Source organism: Stigmatopora argus, chromosome 9 (genome assembly GCF_051989625.1).
Source record: "Stigmatopora argus isolate UIUO_Sarg chromosome 9, RoL_Sarg_1.0, whole genome shotgun sequence".
Lineage (NCBI taxonomy): Eukaryota > Metazoa > Chordata > Actinopteri > Syngnathiformes > Syngnathidae > Stigmatopora > Stigmatopora argus.
The window spans coordinates 16,945,696-16,965,171 of NC_135395.1; the positions used below are offsets into that span (position 1 = coordinate 16,945,696).

At 37.4% G+C, this 19,476-nt stretch overlaps 1 protein-coding gene and 1 long non-coding RNA gene across 3 annotated transcripts in view; one reads left to right on the forward strand and one right to left on the reverse strand.

Moving 5' to 3' along the window:
* The window catches only part of LOC144082784 (AF4/FMR2 family member 2-like), a 117,450-nt gene extending 101,117 nt beyond the window's left edge, over window positions 1-16,333 (forward strand). Inside the window, exons 16-26 of the mRNA XM_077610182.1 lie at window positions 1,207-2,226; window positions 3,323-3,438; window positions 6,086-6,314; window positions 6,748-6,881; window positions 7,548-7,611; window positions 8,610-8,746; window positions 9,488-9,559; window positions 10,705-10,798; window positions 12,592-12,644; window positions 14,147-14,364; window positions 15,225-16,333. Of these exons, the coding sequence (XP_077466308.1) occupies window positions 1,207-2,226; window positions 3,323-3,438; window positions 6,086-6,314; window positions 6,748-6,881; window positions 7,548-7,611; window positions 8,610-8,746; window positions 9,488-9,559; window positions 10,705-10,798; window positions 12,592-12,644; window positions 14,147-14,364; window positions 15,225-15,346 (2,259 nt within the window). The 3' untranslated portion in view covers window positions 15,347-16,333. The remainder of the gene's footprint in view (window positions 1-1,206; window positions 2,227-3,322; window positions 3,439-6,085; window positions 6,315-6,747; window positions 6,882-7,547; window positions 7,612-8,609; window positions 8,747-9,487; window positions 9,560-10,704; window positions 10,799-12,591; window positions 12,645-14,146; window positions 14,365-15,224) is intronic.
* Window positions 969-12,847, reverse strand: LOC144082785 (uncharacterized). Of its 2 annotated transcripts, none has more exons than XR_013303344.1 (4): window positions 12,534-12,847; window positions 8,913-9,066; window positions 6,179-6,247; window positions 969-1,550 (listed from the first exon to the last, which is right to left on the reverse strand). It is a non-coding gene; the product is annotated as an uncharacterized LOC144082785 (long non-coding RNA). The 2 variants fall into 2 exon arrangements; XR_013303345.1 differs by lacking the exon at window positions 969-1,550 and adding an exon at window positions 2,775-3,342 and having other exon boundaries at window positions 12,499-12,847.
* Window positions 16,334-19,476: the final 3,143 nt, after the last annotated feature.

Here is a 19,476-nt window from a genome sequence, read left to right on the forward strand (position 1 = left end):
CAGAATAGACCAAGTTAAACATATTATTTTTTATTTATTCTGCAAAAGGCTTGGCCTGGGTTAATGACCTTGTTTTAATTAGTTAAAAAGCATCTTGTTTGCATTCTTGACTCTAGACGAGCAAAGAAATAGTTCTAAAATTAAAATGTTAGTTTTGCAGATGGCACGGTCCCCTTTTATAATTTGAAGTCTGTTAAATGGCTTGATTGCCTGATAATTTGCATGTGAGAAACATCATCTTGCGTTTCCTTGTCTGCTGTTTTCTGTGAATAACACTGACATTCAAATGCCAAAACACATTTTGTTTCACAGGGAAAAATGCACGTCTGCCTGCTTTGACTTATTTGCATTTTAATTATACATGGTAAAAAATATATATTATTTAGCTTTCTTTGGCATGTTGTACAGCAGATGGCAAATATAGGCACACAGTCAGAGAATTTAAATTAAAAAGAAAATATGCGGTATTTATTAAGCGATTTGCAAATCTGAGGGGTTGGTGTGCTATTCTAAGCAACATATATCAATAAAAATGTTTTATCACCAATCATCCCTTTTGATTATCATGTCATATACCACAATAGTTGACAGCCACCATTCCACATCATTTTGGGTGACCCCTCAAAGTAAATGGATCTTCTAATTTCCCTAAATAAAATTCAAATAACATTTCTGTTATTCTCAATGAAAGCTTGAGCACTTAATAAATCAGAAAATGTTTCACATATGATAATGAACTAAAAAATGTAATAATACGAATGATAATAATAATACGAATAATAATAATAATAGTAATGGCATATTTATTTATTTTTAATTTAAAGAAAGAGAAGTAACTTTTTTTTTTTTTAGGGGAGGCATTTCTTCAAAAATCATTTTTGTAAAAAGACAATATTTACCTCCCCCTATTTGTTTTTAAATAAAAAATAAAATAAAAATCTAACAATATTTAAAATATAAAAAAATAATAATAATAAAAAATATTTAAAATATTAGCTAGACTTAAAAGAGAATTTAAACATATTTTATGTGAACACTGTTGAGTAATTGTAGACGGCCTGTTTGGCAGACATAACAAACTTTCAAATAAAAACCATAACCGTGACAGCAAAGATTTTGCCTTGAGTTTGACACTCCTTTTATATGGCATCCAACATCCCTGCACATGTTAGCAACAAAAATCCTCACCCCTGATTCTTTTTACAGGACAAGAGAAAGCACAGAGGCCCGAGTAGCAAAATCACACCAAAGTCCAGAGAGTTTGTCGAAACCGATTCATCCTCCTCTTCGGAATGCCAGTCGGATTCAGAGCCAGCCAATAAAATCCCTGCTTTGCCGCTTCAATCAACACATACCGCAATTAACACGCAGCCTCAGTCCAACTCATACACCACCCCTCTTCCCTGTTTTGGCTCGGCCGGCAGTGTGACAAGTCACGGAGTCTTCGGGGGGAAGGGACTTTGTGTCCGAGATGGTAGCAATGGGACGGCCAAAATCGATAGTAGCACTGGTAGCATCAGCGTTAGTGGTATTGGCATTAGTAGTAGTAGCTGCAACACACAAGGCATTATCAACATAAGCGGTTCTTTTGGTACCTCCGTTCCAGACCCAGGAGGGTTAGGTGAACCATGCAAGAACTTGGTGTCCATGTCACCGCACCTCAGCATGGGACGAGATATGCCTCTTTCCCCACTTACGGAATACCCTGAGAGTCAGAGTCTATGGGTGAAAATTGACTTGAGCCTGCTTAACAGGGTGCCAGGACGGGGTTTTGGTCAGCTATCTAGGGCGGGTGTTATAGAACGCGAAAGGGTCATGGCGTCAGATAGAGAGAGACAAAAACAGGCTGACAGGGATTGGGAAGGGCTCAGGGAAAGAACAAAGTTACCTAAAGGGGAGCAGCAGAATGAAGAAAATGAATCATTAGAGCAGGATACAGAGAGGCTATGTAACAGCAACAGATCGGCCGAGGGGGATAGGCAGGCAGACAGAGAGGAGAGAGAAAGGTTCCACTTAGGAGAAAGAGACAAGGTGGCTGAGAGAAGAGAGAAGGCATGTCAGGGGCTCAGGGTCCCAGACAATCCCCCTGCGCAGGAAAAGGCTATTCCAAGGCTGCCGGGCAGGACGGAAAGAGGAGAGAGTGAATTCAAACACAGAAGGCCAGCGAGTGGAAGCATGGTGGCGCCCACAGAGAAGCACACCAGCAAGAGCAAGAGAAAACACAAGGTGGAATATTCTTTGGATTTTATTCAAACATGCACAGCAGAATTGTTGTTATTTGCCCATCCAATAAGCAGTAATATTTTACGATGAAGAGAAGAGTAGATCAAGCACTTAAGACATACTGCACATAAATAGGGCTGCACATATGGCCAATATTATGATCATTGTTGGAATTGACTATTTTTAACGGTACTCGGACGTTTGGTCGACCGGACGTTTGGTAGAATGGACGTTTGGTTGAACGGACTTTTGGTAGAACAGACGTTTGGTAGAACGGACGTTTGGTCGCCGGGTTGTTACTGTTGAAACCAGCTCTCAAAATTATAATCATGAGAGAGAGTGAGTTTAATATCAAAATTTCTAATATCAAAATATCAACAGTAAACTCTCTGTCATAATTTGACAGCGAGCGAACCCGGCGACCAAACGTCCGTTCTACCAAACGTCCGGTCGACCAAACGTCCGAGGACCAAACGTCTTTCGACAAAACATCCGGTCACGATTTTTAACTGCGCTACTTCTCAACAAACAACACATGCTATAAGGTGTTTTCAATTTGAAAGGAAACTTAAAATTTAATGAATTGTACTTTTATGATAAAGCTAGTTTGAAAAGAAAATAATAACAAGGAATTTTACATTCTACAGGTTACCTCAGTAAAGATGTTATCATCCTGTCAAGTGTTCCTTGCTATGCACACAAATGTTGACCCTTGTAAAGCAGCATTTTTCCCTCTTTCAACATTGCTCAGTCAAGGGTGTCTGCTTGTCCCCTCGTGGTTGAATGCTTGAGAGGGTGCTTGATTAGACGTGCAGCAAAGCCCTCTGGTTAATTTGATTGTTGCTCCCAAAGTTGTGATCACAAATTAAATTGAAAATAACTGTGCGGCCCTACTACGTAGTAGCAAACTATAGTTCTCATGTGTATTGTTGATGTATTTAAATTGTGTATATTATCCACCCAAAGATTATTTTTTCTAAACAGTAACTGATCACTGGTGTATAAGTATAAAAGACTCAAGTGCTTTAAGTGTAGTAGTTCCTGTTGTTTTGTCATGTCACTCCTTTGTGACTCATATTTATCTCGGTTTTCTTCCCAGTTGGACCACATGGAGCCATCCTGCAACAGTAATAAAAAGCTACAATTGGACAAAGACTGTCAGCTCCTTCCACCATGTATCTCTCCGATACACAACCACCAGAACAATTCAATGGAGTAAGTACTAAAGATTAAAAAAGGATCCCCGTTTAAATCTCCTTAAATCTAAACTGCAAAGAAGTTTAAATTACTGAATTGATTGTTAAAGTAAGCATGAGGGAGTACAAAATACACTGTGAACCAAATGACATACGAGGCCCTCTGTACGTTTCTAAAAACAGATCAAGCTGGCCGTCTTGTTGCATAAAACCCAATGTGGCCTTGAGAGAGATTTACTAGGAATCTCATCATAATCGCAGATTATATGGCAAGCGAGATGGGAGGGAAAATTGGGCTGACCTGGAGTTGAACCCTCAACGTTGTGCGCCTGACGCCTCCGTGTGTGAAGCGTCCTTATTTCGCCCAAGAGGCTTTTTATGGTAGCTGTAAACTGGCTGATGTGATTATCCGACTAAAAGACTTTCGGCATTTTCTGATGTTTGATTTTTGACAAGTTATCACCGCTCACTTGGTCGAATCATGATGATGCAAATTTAAGGTTGAAAATTAGATGGAGGAAATTGCCTTTGTAATTTTGAAAACAAGAAATAACCACAACTCGCTGAGGACCATTTCCTGAACTGCAAGAGAATACCTGGCAAATATACATGCGCTAACCTGGTAGTTGTCACCCTAAAAGATGCATGAGTGCCCTGAACTCCCCACACAAACCTGCATTCATTTTTTAACCACACACAAACACGCATATTGTCATGCATATTGCTCACATTCATTATTCTGAACACACACATCGCCACAACACACACGCGCGCAGACACTGCCACTAATTAGTTTTGTCTCGCAGGTTTTGTATATCATCACTAATGTCTAGGCCTGCGGTGCTGTTCTGCGAGCTCAGCAACTTTTGCATTGCATCAACCCCCTAGAGCTTCTAGCGAGAGGAAAAACATAAAAAAAATATTATCTGTGGTGTTGCAAACAATATGAGTCACTGGAGCTACAATAAGGCAACTGAGGGATTCATCGTCAGAGTTCTACCAGTAAATAAAAACAAAGGACCATTTCAACTTTCTAAACTCTTTCATGTACAAATGATGTCTTCCAAGGTATAATTAGGTGACATAGCTTGGAAACTTTTCCGAATGTTTGTTGCTATCACATTTGAAAAGATTTAGAGTACCTTAAAACAAAAAAAACAACAACAAAAAAAGAAATGGCTGAATGTTAAGACCAACCGTATGTATACATGTGCATCTATATATGTATGTATGTGTATGTATGTATGTGTATGTATGTATGTGTATGTATGTGTATGTATGTGTATGTATGTGTATGTATGTGTATGTATGTATGTATGTGTATGTATGTATGTGTATGTATGTATGTATGTATGTGTGTATGTATGTATGTGTATGTATGTATGTGTATGTATGTATGAATGTATGTATGTATGTATGTATGTATGTATGTATGTGTATATGTATGTATGTATGTATATGTATGTATGTGTATATATATATATATATATATATATATATATATATGTATATATATATTATATATATATATATATATATTTCAGCAACACACTATTTATTTATTTATCATCTTATTTATAACCTATTTATGTCTAAAGTGTCTTTTCCTGTCTGTATTCTCACCCTCTTGCTACTGTGACAGTGAAATTTCCCAAATATGGGATGAATAAAGTTATAAAATTTAATCTAATCTAAAATAAAAACAGATTACAACAAGTATTTTCAATATTCCAGTGTTCGATGGTAAAATTGCCCTTTTACTGAGTCACGGGGGCCGTCTTATAGTCCTCCAGCCTCGGGTTTGAACTTGTACGGTAAAATCTCATGTTATTCGGGACTTTCTTACTCATCTGACCCACTTTCAATTTTGTATTCCATGATAAAATCAGGGGGCTTGTTGGAAGAGTGGTTAGCGCGTCGGCCTCGCAGTTCTGGGGTCGAGGGTACAATCCCAGGTCGGTCTTAACTGTGTGGGGTGTGTACGTTCTCCCAGGGCTTGTGCGGGGTTTCTCTGGTTACTCTGGTTTCTTCCCGCATCCCAAAAACAAGCAGGGTAGGCTGGATGAATACTAAATTGCCTTCAGGTATGAGTGAGAGTGTGATTGGTCTCCTTGTGCCCTGTGATTGACTGGCCACCAATTCAGGGTGTCCCCTGCCTGGTGCCTATAGTTAGCTGGGATAGGCTCCAGCATCCTCCCGACGACTTTTTTGAGGATAAGCAGTTCAGAAAAGGAATGAATGAATTAATTTCAATAGTTATCAATCTGTGTGAGTCTTGATCATTTAATTTTGAATACTCTTTGGCAAGATTTTTTCATTGAATTGCTGTGTTAAAATCTATGATAGTGGGGCTTTAAATTTTCACAACAATACTATGAGTTTAACGAACCCACGGTAGTTTCAAGCAGCATTTATTTTAGAATTTTAGATGACAGTGTACACATTGAAACACAACTGTACATATGATAGCTTTTTTGGGCAGATGATGATAAATCCATCTTTCGATTACACCTATGCATATGACTGTTATAACATAAAAAAGAAAAAAAACGTTTTAATTGCAATGAATAAGCATCTCAAACATCCAGCCGAACACCTCAGTACGTTTTGGGAGGTTTTCATTGCATTCCTAAGCGAATTCATGTGTGTGTGTGTGTGTCCTTCAGATTTCTAAACCGGAAACCGTCCCGGCGGCAAGATGAGAAGCTACTTCCTCCGCTACTGTCCCCCCTTTCTGAAGAGCCCCCGCATAAACGTACCTGCGAGAGCAGTTCATCTCTCGGCCAGGACGGCGCCGCAACTTCCGTGGTGCCTTGCTCCATCTCCTCCTCCACACACAGACACAGAAGAGCAGAAAGCAGAGCATTATCACGTTCCAGAAATGTTGCTTCAAGTGTAAGTTGAAAGATTTTCGTAATAGTTAACTTCGGATAATCTTGCTTACATATTGCACATATTACACTTTCACAAAAAGTTTATAAACGATGAAGGTAAAGATTGTATCAATAAAATATGTAGTGATTTTGTGCCCATTTTTTGCATTAAGGTATTTAATAGTTATATTTGTTGAAAATGATTACATAATTCCATTTAAGTATACAATTGTGTTCAAAGGTCTACATCGCCCACTGCAGTATAGTATTGTAGCAAGACATTTTTTCCATTTTATTTGTAATTTGATTCAAATAAAACTTTCTAATCGACAGTCATTTTTGTCTGCAATACACTTTAGTCCTTATTTAGATTTATGATTTGAAATATAACCCAATACATAACTGAATCAGGAGCTTATTCAAAATCTGGTTTTCCAATAAACTCCCTTCTACAGCTAACAGATCATCACAGCAAGAAGCCCTGTGGAGACAGTTTCCATGCCAACGGACAGCCCGACTCAGACGCCTGGTCAGAACCACTGGCAGAACCTACGGAACCTCCAAGACCGAAACTGTCCTTCAGTGACACGTATGTACAAACACAGTATGCCGTTATTGCTTTTACAGTACGAAACACATTCTCCTCATTTGATCACATTTGCCTGTTACCATTGAAATACACGGTGTTTATTTTAAATGTGATGTATGGAATTTCTGCGGCCAATGACTCATGATTTAATCTCACCGCTGAGTCTGTTTTTAGATCAAATAAATAAATCGAGTCATGGAGGACAAAGCACATATTCCTCTGAGAGCTTACCAAAGTAAAGCCCCAAAAAACATTATTCCCCTGAAGGCCTTTAACATCCTGCATTCAATATTAAAGAATCACGTGAACCTGCCGGGGTTGTATCTGGCACCACCATAGAGTAATTTATTCGATTGTCACTTTAACGCAAAGATTTTTTTTAAATTATTTTTTTAACTATGAGTAATTTATTCCATTTTCACTTTAACGCAAATAATTCTTTCTTTTTTTTCTCGAATGTGTGTAATTTGTTCGATTTTCACTTTAACGCAAATAATTGTTTTTCCTTTTTTTTCTTAAATGTGAGTAATTTATACGATTTTCACTTTAACGCAAATAATTATTTTTCCTTTTTTTTTTTAATGTATTTACATTGAAGTGAATAACATGCCAGTCCAAATCTACTATTTGTGACAGTTTACACTATGTTCTTTTCACTGTTTCCAGAGTCCACAATGCAGACTACTATATGCAGGAGGCCAAAAGGCTGAAGCACAAGGCTGATGCTTTGGTAAGTTTATTGACAATCGCCCCTAAATGAAGACCACTGGCACACGCAATGACACTTCCATGAACTGGAGCACGTAGGAAGCTAACAATATAACGTTGGAAAGAATTTCCAACACATGAGAGCACTAACCTTGTAATGTATATCAGTGTGTCGGTTTTTTAAACGTTTGCATTTGAGCCTCCACAAAGGCAAACATGGTTTGTTGTTGGTCATTGAAAAAAATAATTGTCTATTCATGTCAAAGGCAGGCAATGAGTTAAATATTATGAAATTAAAATATAAAAAATATTTATTTTTTTATCCATTTTATTAGATGTTATTAATTGATGATTTGTGTACATACAAAACTGTATGGAGGAAGCTAATGTTAGGCAACAAAGCATGCAAAGACATGCACCTAAACACACATCTAGACAAACCAAATTTCAAATTATGAATTCAAAACAACTTGGCATTAAATAGAACTTGCAATATCAGTCATGAATGGATAACAGGGCTCGCTTCTTTATTTCATTGCACCAGTTAATTTTAAATAAAGAACAAAGAAAAACGATGGAGAGTTGTTGGGAGAAAGCCAATTGGAGGAGTGTTGGGAGATAGTTTCAAAATAAAATAACGGATACAGGAAATGTATTAACGTTCGTAACTTGGATCTTGTTTTCGGATATTGGAACAGTAATTTACCTATCAAAGGGTTTTGTAACTTGAAACATTTGTATGTAGAACCATTGTTAAGTAGAGGTACCTCTGTATAAGTGGTTAATATGAAGGACTATAATGTGTCATTTGATTTGTTGCTTATTCATTTCCATTGTCAAGATAATTGATGGATTTTAAAACAATAATGTAAAATGTAGTAGCTTGATTTACCACATTGTTTCCTCAGATTCATCTAGGGATTTGTGTCGTAATAGGGGGCGGTCTACCACAAAGCTGTTTAAACATGTATGGTGGTCTAATGATATTTTTTTTGTCTCATATGTCTTCTTTGTGCAAAGATGGACAAATTTGGTAAAGCAGTGAACTACGCAGACGGTGCCCTCTCTTTCATTGAGTGTGGAAATGCTATGGAGCGTGATCCTCTAGAGGCCAAATCTCCATACACAATGTACTCGGAAACTGTCGAGCTAATCAGGTATGGGTTAAAAGTCATGTTACTGAGTGAGATGGATGTTTTAAAGAATGAGGAATAAAAATATTTTTTTTAAATTGACAGTATTTTGGAGCATGTATCAACGCGCAATATTCTAAAAAGTAGAAAGTGATCCGATATCTCAGAGTGAGACTACATCATTACATACCACTTTTGCTTTATGGCAGCAGACAAGTTGATGGCAGGGACTCAAAACTGAAGGACTCCAGTCAAACCCCATGTATCCTACTGACGTGTCCTTGAGCAAGACTGAGTCCTAGATATAGCTTCAAGGCTGCCTATTTGCACCTTTGGCATCCCAGCTGAGGGAAGAAGAGGAAGGACACACATTTTTCTAGAGATCAATAAAGCATAAATGACCTCTTTGATTCACCCGTTGGTGCTGAATTTCAGAAGACTGATAAACCGTTTAAAAAGGCAATCATGCAGAGCTGATTGGGTCACTGAGGGCAGAAAGCAACAGCTGACCTGACAGTTATTGAGAAACAAGCATGCTTCTCAAAACAAAAATCAATAACCCTAGCTTAAATATACCCTTTGAAATCCAAAGAAACAAAAGTTTGTGTAGGGTTTTTAGAGTAAGCGATAATATGCAATGGGGTCATGGTATAGTGGTTATCATGTCCGCCTCACAGCTCCGAGGCTGTTTGCCTGTATTATACAGTATGTGCCTTGTCATGGATTATCTATATCACTCTTTCTCTTGATTGCTGTTCTCTCTAGGTATGCTATGAGGTTGAAGAACTTCACCAGCCACTCAGCCACCATAGCTGAGAAGAAACTTGCTGTGTTATGGTATGAAAACCATTTGAGTTTTAATATTAGAAACCCCATTAAACCTTGGCATGTATTTATTTCTAACAGTCATTATGTCACACATACAATCATTAGATTCTTATCGTTCAAAGCTATGTTCCTGATCCGCAAACAAGACGTCTATAGGCTGCATTTCTATTACCATAATCATTTGAAAACACAAAGTCTGCAATGAAAATTTGGTAAGGGGAATGCCCGAATCTAAAAATAAACACTTAAACATAACCAAAAAGCTTTCAAGATGTTTTTCAGACATTCCAATATGAATATAAAAATTATTAGACATAACTTCTTCACACGCAACAGGCTTTGGGCATCTATCTTCTTCCAGATTTACGAGGCTATTTTAATTTAAAAAAGAAAAATTCTAGTACAGTAATTCCTCAACATACGAGTTCCCCGACATACGAGCAATTTGTGATACAAGTAAAATTTCGGGCAAATATTTATCTTAAGATACGAGACAAATTTTGATATACGAGCATATAGCGGATACGAGAGGCTGCTCATAAGAATATCATGGCCACTGTCTTTCTGGTCGCAACTCCCTCGTGTAAAGTCTCTGCGAGCACTGGGCGGAGTGTTGCATTTTTTTCAGTGTTTTTTTCCCGTTAGTCTGTGCGAATGGCGGAGTGATCGCTAATACGAGGAGTATATACTACTTCTCGTTGGCAAGTGGTCGCGCGTTATCCTATTGTGAGGACATTTGTGTGCATCATTTTGGGAATATTTTGAAGGGAAGAAAAAAGCAAACAACCCTCGATAGGTTGCATCTGAAAGTCAGGGTGGAGGTGGGGCAAATAGAGGCAACCCGGGAGAAGAAAGGTATCAAAATTTAAAACAAAATTAGAATTAAGTTTAGTTTTTACTGTATTGTTATATAGCATTTAATTGCTGCCACCCGTCCCGTCAAAACAGATTGGATGTCTATCACCGTCAATGGCTGCCAATGAGTTAATAGCTTCAAAGTGACTCATCTGATTCTGAGTGGACACATATGCATATATGAAATCGGCCTGTATTTTTTGGGGATGATGCAACGATAATACAGTACTGAGGATGAGGCTTTTACGGTCAATTTGTACGGAGGCTTCATCTGCCTTCTAATGGTTTTGTTTCCATAGTAACCGCTGTCTGTCTCTGCTGTATCTGAGGATGTTCCATCTGAAGAAAGACCATGCTGTTAAATACTCACGTTCACTAATGGAGTATTTCAAGGTAACACACACACACTGCCACACACAGCGATAGTGACTTTACTTCCTTCCTCAGTAATTTTCCACTCTGTGGGTGAAAAACACGCAAAGCCAATTACAATCCCTAAAACACATTTCATATTCGTTTTCATGGTGCTGATGCATTAATTTTGCATGGCGTTATTAAAATCCATTATTTTTCTTTGATATTAGCGCACTAATTAGCACCATCAATCATCAGAGAGGATTGTTAGGGTTTAATGTACTTGTTTTGATTAATTATGTGTAGTTTAATTAATTACTGAGGATGTCATTATCACAGTGCTGTATTTGCAGTGATGGGATTGGATTTCTGGGAAGAAAGGGAATGAGATTTTGTGGGAGCTGCGTGCAAGGGTGGTGCGTGGAGCGCGTGTGTTGTGGGGACTAATGGCCTAAATTACACTGTAAAGAAAATAAATGTTTTACAATTCCTTAAATGCTCATTTTAAATGGACATTGTATGCCTCTTGGGTAACATGTAAATTGTTGCATTAATGCAAATACTTGTTCTTTTGTAGTTTTGAGATGTTTAGAATTTTTTGGTGAGATTTAGGTTGTTTTTTTTTATGTATTTTATTTTTGCAAATCAAGATTTCCTTTTTTTTTTTTGAGTAATACAAAAGTATTGAAAAATTGTATTTCTAACCAAGTTACTGAAAGCGGTCAATTAAAAACTAGCCCAAAAGCAACTCTATAAAGCAAAAATAATACATGTTATTCCATGTTCAAGACAACTGCAAAAACAGGAGACAATGTAACATACGCTATACTGCACTGCTCCAATATGTTAAAATCCTTTAACCATCACACGCTAAGGTTGACAATAATTCAGAAAAATTGATATACAATAATACCTTGTTTTGCATGGTTAATTGGTTAAAAGACCTGCCACATTAGGTGAATAACCGGGATATAGGGACAGTGTTTTTACGGATATCAAATATGCCAATTGCGTAAAACCAAAAGCATACAGAAAATAAATTATGCCAGATTTTAAATAAACAGCAATTTAATTAGTGAATTGCAGTAGTACTCCCTTAATTGTCCAATGTAGATTTTATTTGTTTTAATTCACACTTTAAAAGTGAACGTTATTATTGTTCAAAATGTTGTAAGCCATCGTGTTTTGTTTTTATTTTTACTTTGGAAAAGGATATACATCTTGAAAATCATAATATTCTTTGAGCACATGCTCTTTAAATAGATAATTGTATTTTCATTTGTGATTATCATACTGTTTGGGAATTTAGAGGACAAGGCAAGGCAAATTAGTATTTGCGTAGCACAATTCAACACAAGGTAATTCAAGTGCTTTCCATCACATTAATGTCAGCAAGAAACTAGTAATACAAAAAACAAATAGAAATAGAAATAAATGAATTTATGAAATTCACATTTATGAATCAGGGAGACCGTTCAAAAGAAAAATAAATAGGAAACAACCCAATTCATATTTGTAAGGGCAGTTTGGAATGTGATTTAGTAAACAAGTGTTCACTGTACAATGTGTTGTCTATTTCTTTAAATTACATTATTTTAAAATTGCAGTAACTATCAATGCATAACCCAGATTCAGCGTTTATTGAATCAATGGTTCTGCAAAAAGTGATGACTATAAGTTAAATACAACAAAGGTTAAAAACTCTGATAATCTGAAAACATAAATTGAAAAGATATTACCAAGCTTTTACTCAAGAAGGGTCTTCAGCATATACCTGTACATTGATTTCCATCAATAACGCTGCTTCCCTTTTGTGTCATTCTGTATACCAGAATTCTGCCAAGAGCTCCAACCACGCACCATCTCCCTGGAGAATAAATGGAAAGTAGGTACACACGTATACAGTACACATCCTCTCTCACACACACAGTTAATTTTGAATTTAGAATTCACTGGAGCTCCACTGCCAAATACCGTGGCGTCTCTAACCATCTTGTAGACAAACAAACCCCTGAAGTAAAAAAAGGGAATTGATTTGCTGTAGTTGTGAGCAGGAGAAAACTGGAGGAGCTGTCGAGTGCTGGCTGAGGTGAGATGGAGTGGGTGGTGATAGATAGAGGAGAGGCATGGAGGGGCTGTGGATGTGAAGCTAATGAGTTTGAACAGCTCTGACGCTGTGTAACAGCGGGACCGGACCCCAGTGCATGTGTGTGGATGCGTGTGTGTGTGTGTGAGTAATGTGTGTACAGCCAAGAACGCGCCAAGTCCAAGGATTAGCGAGGGCCGAGTCCATAATCACAGACATGACGTCAGTGTCACAGTGACACACCCGCTGCGTGATGCGGCAGGAGATTTTGGAACTGGAAAGCTTCATGTTACTGTGCAAGCAACACACCAGTTCATGCTAAATGTTTAACTCCTTCTAGGGCACTCATTTTACTCATTAGCTGCCATAGATGGTGCTAGAAATCCAATCCATTTGGAGTGGGAGCGGCAAAGGAACATCAAAATTGGACAGCTGGCAATTGTAGTGAAAAATGAGCATTCACGGCTAATTGGATGTCTGTCATTGTCAATGGCAGACAATAAGTTAAATAGTGTGAAATTAAAAAGAAAATGAAAATAAGTTTACTGTTATTAGAGACCATAACCAGTTTATTTCGCTTTGATTAATTTTGATTTAATCAGATTTTTTTTTTTAAGATCTTATTCAGTGCTGTTTTTTTCTTTCTTTCAAATTAGAATGTGTATTAAAAAGCATTCTGAATAGAAATATAATACACTTATAAAACACTTGTGATTCATCCCATTTGAGATCATGTAAGCCACTACACCAAATGTGTCCTACATGACCCCAAATGTGATGTTTTTTTAATGTCCAAAATAATCACTTGCCATGTAAAACAGGTTATTAATTTAAAGTTTGGTCTTTCTCCTTACTATTTCAGAGGTAAAAGATTTTTTTTTATTAAATGTTGGTGTCTTATGTGACTGTCTAATTTGGATTTTCCTCTTCCCTGTCACACAACAAATATTTTTAAACCATCATGAAGACAAACAGCCAGCACACTCATTTTCCCCGTACCATTTACCATATAGCCTGTGGCCAATCTGTAGTCTTCAATTAACCTAACATTTTTGGAATATGGGAAGAAGCACAAAACATGCAAACTCCTCACAGGGAAGCCGCAGATTCCATCCACAAACCTCAGAACTGTGTGGCGGACATGCTAACCACAAGTTGTTGACGCTATCTTAAAAAAAAATAGCATGCAGCATTTGTTTGACATACTGAATTGCTTATGTTGAGATCCATGATTCAATAACCCACCGTGAACTCATCGGTTACTGTTTAAATCTAACTAAGAGCTACTATGTGAATTCCAGGATCAACGGGACCCCGTCTCCACTCTCTCTCAGTCTGTCACCGGCCAGCGGCGGCGCAGGGGGCGTCGCCTCAGGAGGTGCGCCAAATTCGTCAGGCACAGTAGCTATTCCCCAACGCATCCACCACATGGCTGCCAGTCACGTCAACATCACTAACAACATCCTACGCAGCTATGAACACTGGGAGATCGCTGACAGACTGGCCTCTGGTAGTCAAGGTATGTAAAGGAAATGAATACACAGTGGTACCTCTACTTACAAAATGTCCCTACATACAAAACATTCAGGTTATGAAACGCATCGATGGGAAAATTTAGCCTAGGGATACGAAAGAAATTCAAATTCCGACGCGCAAAATCTCAGTAAAACTCAAACATCCCCCGAATCGTAAATCCACTTCCATATCCTATATTGTATTTCTAAATTGGCATGGCAGAGTTTCTCTCCCATTGGATATTGCCCAACAACTTGCTGGCTTCCAATTGGGTGTGGGATATTTCCCAACAACTCGCTGGCCTCCAATTGGGTGTGCCCCAACACCCTGCTCGCCTCCCATTGGCTAGGAGGGACCTGTGTCTCCAACATGTTTTTTTTGGTGTCTTTGACCACCATTCGTCGTCACGGAGTTCAACACAATCTTTCCTGAGTTTTTCGAGTGTGCTTAAAAAATGTTATTCTTTATTTTTCACCATGGGCCCCAAGAGAGTTAAGTTCTTTTGAATCCAATAGTTAAGTTGTGCGTTTATGTGCGTTTGTATATTTATTCATTTGCCAACTCCCTATATACACTCCCTCAACACCAATAGAAAATGTTTTCGCTATTCATTTTAATGGCTTAATAAGTAATTTTCTTTGTCACACATTTTTCATACAAAATTAAGGCTTTTACATGAAAAATGCATCTCTACATACAAAAAATTGAAGTTACAAAACCAATTCAGTTGGGGTACCATTGTAATCATGCGTTGGATTTCTTAGGAATATTCTTGACGCGATTATATAAACAATCTGCTCCCTCAAAACGAGAACCATTGTGAGATATAAATAACTTGATTAGCATCTTCTTGTATCCCTGCAGAGTTCTACCGTGAGTTGGACTCTGTTATGGAGCCATTGAGTCAGCAGAGCGGCATGACCGATCTGGTCCGTTACATCAGACAGGGTCTGCACTGGCTCCGCATTGAGGCTCACCTGCTGTAGGCGATGAACCACAGCCAGCTATTTAAGAAAAAAACTGACAGAAAAATCATCAAATGGGCCTGGGAGCTAGAACTGGGATCAGTGAGATAACACACAATAACGTTTTAGTCCCCGCTGGGGTCCTTCAAATGACTCAACACGCAGTCATAAAGTAATGGCATTGACTAGGTGGATTAATTGAGCAAAAATCAATCAGCACTTAGGAATAAACACTAACTACATCATTTGAATGTGGCTCACCGAGATAGTGATTACCATAATGAAATTGATGTGCCTCTTTGGAGAGACAATAATTATACTCGGATTTGTGTAGTTCCTCCCTGAATAGGAATATAAGTTAGATCTATTTTTAACAAGATGGGATCATTTTCAAAAGGAAATGGTCGACATTAGCTGGTTGCAATTAAAGTGGATGACACTTGCAAGGAAGCCTTTCAAAAGGCTCCGATGTTGTCTGATATTGATCCAGCGCAGAAATTAAATAAGGTGTAAGGATACTTTATACACTGGAAAAGTGAAAGTTAACATCTGACACACTCATATTCTCCTGTGGTAATTTAGCGTACGGTCTTTTGGTGGTGTGTGACGGTGTAATTTTTGTTTCAGAATAAACAAATATGGTTGCATTTTCAGCAACTGGCCTTTAACCTAAGCCTTTCTTTTGGCACTTTATACAGTATTTGCTGTTGATGGTGGCTTATTAAAGGTTGCTGCTGTCTTTTTAGAGGGCCTAGATTGCTTATTTCCTAGTTACGTATCTTCTTTTTGTTATTTGTGTGCCAATGGCCTTTGCACTAATTCGTAAATACAATCATTGTCTCTTTGGGTTTGTTTTTTTAAAGCTTGATATGCATCATTATTCATAAAACTCACAAAAATATATAGATCAATTGTATTATTTGTACAATTTTGAAGTGTGCCAATAGTTTTTTCCCAAGTGCCAAAAAAATAGGGTTCCTATAGATTTCATTACGTGAAATTTGAGACTTTTTAGGATATCTTTAAGAACACTTAGCAATGAGTTTATTACCAATTTCAGGGCACATTTAAAAATGTTCAAATTTTAAAAATCTTTTGCTCCGAGAGCACTCGATAAAATTCTCAGAAAGAACTTTCCAACATTTAAGGCGTTTAAGATATAGCATATGAAATTCAGTTAATGAAGATTAATATAAACACTTTTTAAGACCCCACAGGAACCCTGAAAACTAAATTGTCATTATTCAAAAAAACAATTTCATTCAATACAGATATTTTTGGTTTTCGGGCTTTTGCTTTCAAAATCACAAATCATTCTTTTTTTTTTACGCATTTAAAAAATGACAACATAAGATTAATACAAGTTTGCCGTCATGTTGGCCCTACAAGGGAAACCACAATTGTAAGGTTTAAATATGAAGACATTTGTTGTTGTATTGCCAAATATTCAATTTAACCAGTGGAGGGAGATAATTGTGACTTCTCTGTCATTGTTCAGATTGAAATATTTCACCAAAGAAATCTACGTATTTTAGCTACACACAAAAGAGAAATTTCTGTATTTCTAAACCTTATTTTTCTATGCCTTACTGGTTCGTTTTTAGGTAATTTGGCTCAGTTCTGGCTCCCACGGTAACCCACCAAACCAGGCAAACTGTCCGAAGTGCGGTGTAAATGACAAAATTCCCCACTAACAGACTGTGCACCAATGGCAACTTTGCACAAATTGGAAGAATCCGATCAAATCACCACTGGACATTTTGGTCGTTTGTTGTGTTGTCGTTTGTATACGTGTACGACTGATTGTGTCAAGTCTTTCGAAAACGACTGGACAACAGTGATGTTTGTGCTCCACAATATAGAGACTGTGACTTGTACAAACAGTGATGTTGTTGTTATTGTTGTTGTGGTTGTTTGTGTCAGTTCAAAGTGACCGGACAATTGAATGACGTGAACCAAGATACATAATGAACATCGACAGTATATTCTGTAATGTGTGCGTGTTTGTACGAGTGAGAAAAAAAGAGACGTGTGTGTGTGTGATTATTTATGGTCGCACATAGCAACAAACCTGCCATTTTTTTAATGGCACATGAAAACAACATGCTTCTTTCTGTGCTGTTTTTTTTTTATTCTTTTTTTATTTTAATTGTATTTATTCTTTTATCATCTGGTCCGTGTAAATTCAACTCATTGAGAGTGACTGTTTCGCTTCTCGGTCATGTAACCACTGTTGAATGTGTATGGAAGACAATGCGGATGTGGAAAGAACATTTGACAAAAAAAAAAAGGAAAAAAAGAAAAAAAACTTAAGTGCCTCTATTCGTGTCCAGTGGGAATTGCTCTATTTATTTAAGGGAAAAAAATACTGAATCCAAGTGATTTTCCATACCATATTGGTACAAATATGAGATTGTTTTTTTTGTAAAATCAAATGTTTCCATAAGCTTTTTACTAGCATTTACTGTATGATGACATTGAGGTCCGGCTTTAAGGAAAATGTGCGATTCAAAGTGTCAAGTTTCCATAGTTTTTTTTCTGTTTTATTGATGTTTTTAAGGTTTGTCCGAAATGCCTGATATGAAAAACGTTGCATGCAATAAATGGTAGCGTCAGACCAACAACTTGTGTCCTGATAATGGAAGCGGTAACAAAAATAGCAACACGAAAATGTTTCACTTTCCATAGATTTTAGGGCATTTTTGGTCACTTCCTTGTTAACACATTGGCTGCTATTGACACCGCTTGATGGCAAATTCATTTGGACTAAGAGGAGCGAGCGTTTAGCGTGTCGGCCTCGCAGCTATGGGGTCCTGGGTTCAAACCCAGGGTTAGTCCACCTGTGTGGAACTTGAAGTTAGAAAGAATATGACCTTCACACCTTTTCTATTGGATTTTTTAAGCATTTAACATTGTGATACGTTGCTCACCCTAAAGATTGTCTCTTCATATCCAATCAACAGATCAAACATGGATCTCCGAGACGATTAACTTCTGTGTTGTTGGTGAATTTTAGATAAGGACTGTCGCTCCGTAATCATTAAACTTTCAGGATGTTTGTTAGTGTATCGATGCAAATTTCAAGTTCATGCAGATAGCTTTAATGGTTTTTGACTACCGTCTGCCCCATTAAACTGTGCAAATTTGATTTTGAATCAAATTACACGGCCATAAATGCACACCGTGATTATGTTTGACCTCAATCTATTTTGTGGTATTTTCTAATTAATTATTTCATGACATTTTAAAAATGGCATGTCAGCCACTCTGGTCTTTTATGGCAATGTCCTAATAGCTAGCATTATATAGTAGATTTTCACAAACAAAATGATTATATGCATATGTGCTGTGATATGCAAAGAAAGGGTTTTTAGAAATAGTCTTGTTTTAATGTGGTTTTAGTGTTGTTTGTCTGCTAGGAACACAATAGCAATGCGATTCATTTTTTTCATTTACATTTCTTGCTTAAGCCTTTAAAGCGCACTCACCAGTCACTGGATGCCATTAACGGTGATAGACGTCCAATCACTTCTGGAAAAAGAGGTTGGCAGCAAATGATCACTGCCATCCTTCCCTATCAAAATGGATGGTACTTCTAGCACTATCGTTTGGACTGAAAGAAGAGCATTCAGAGGAAGGGAAATGAAAACAGAACAATTACAAATTGGAAACGGGTGTTTGCCTTCGCAACGAAAACTATCATTACATACAACACAATACGACATAGTATAGTAAGGCTTTTTTTCTTAAAATACGACATAGTATATAGTAAGGCTTTTTAATTTGTAAAAAATGACCATGTATAGTAAGGATTTTTCTTTAAAAAATGACCATGTATAGTAAGGCTTTTTATTTTTTAAAAATGACCATGCAAAGTAAGGCTTTTTCTTTAAAAAATGACCATGTATAGTAAGGCTTTTTATTTTTTTAAAATGACCATGCAAAGTAAGGCTTTTTATATAAATAAAAAAAAAAAACGAACACACTCTTTTACAGCATCAAGACTACAAAAATGGCGACTATAGTACGTCATCTTCCAAACATGGTCATTGAGTCGGGAGGACAAATCACCTCCTATGGGCGTGGTTACGCCCATTGGTGACGGAAGTGCTTAAATTATGCACCTGCGCAGCGTCTCGCCCCTTGGCGCG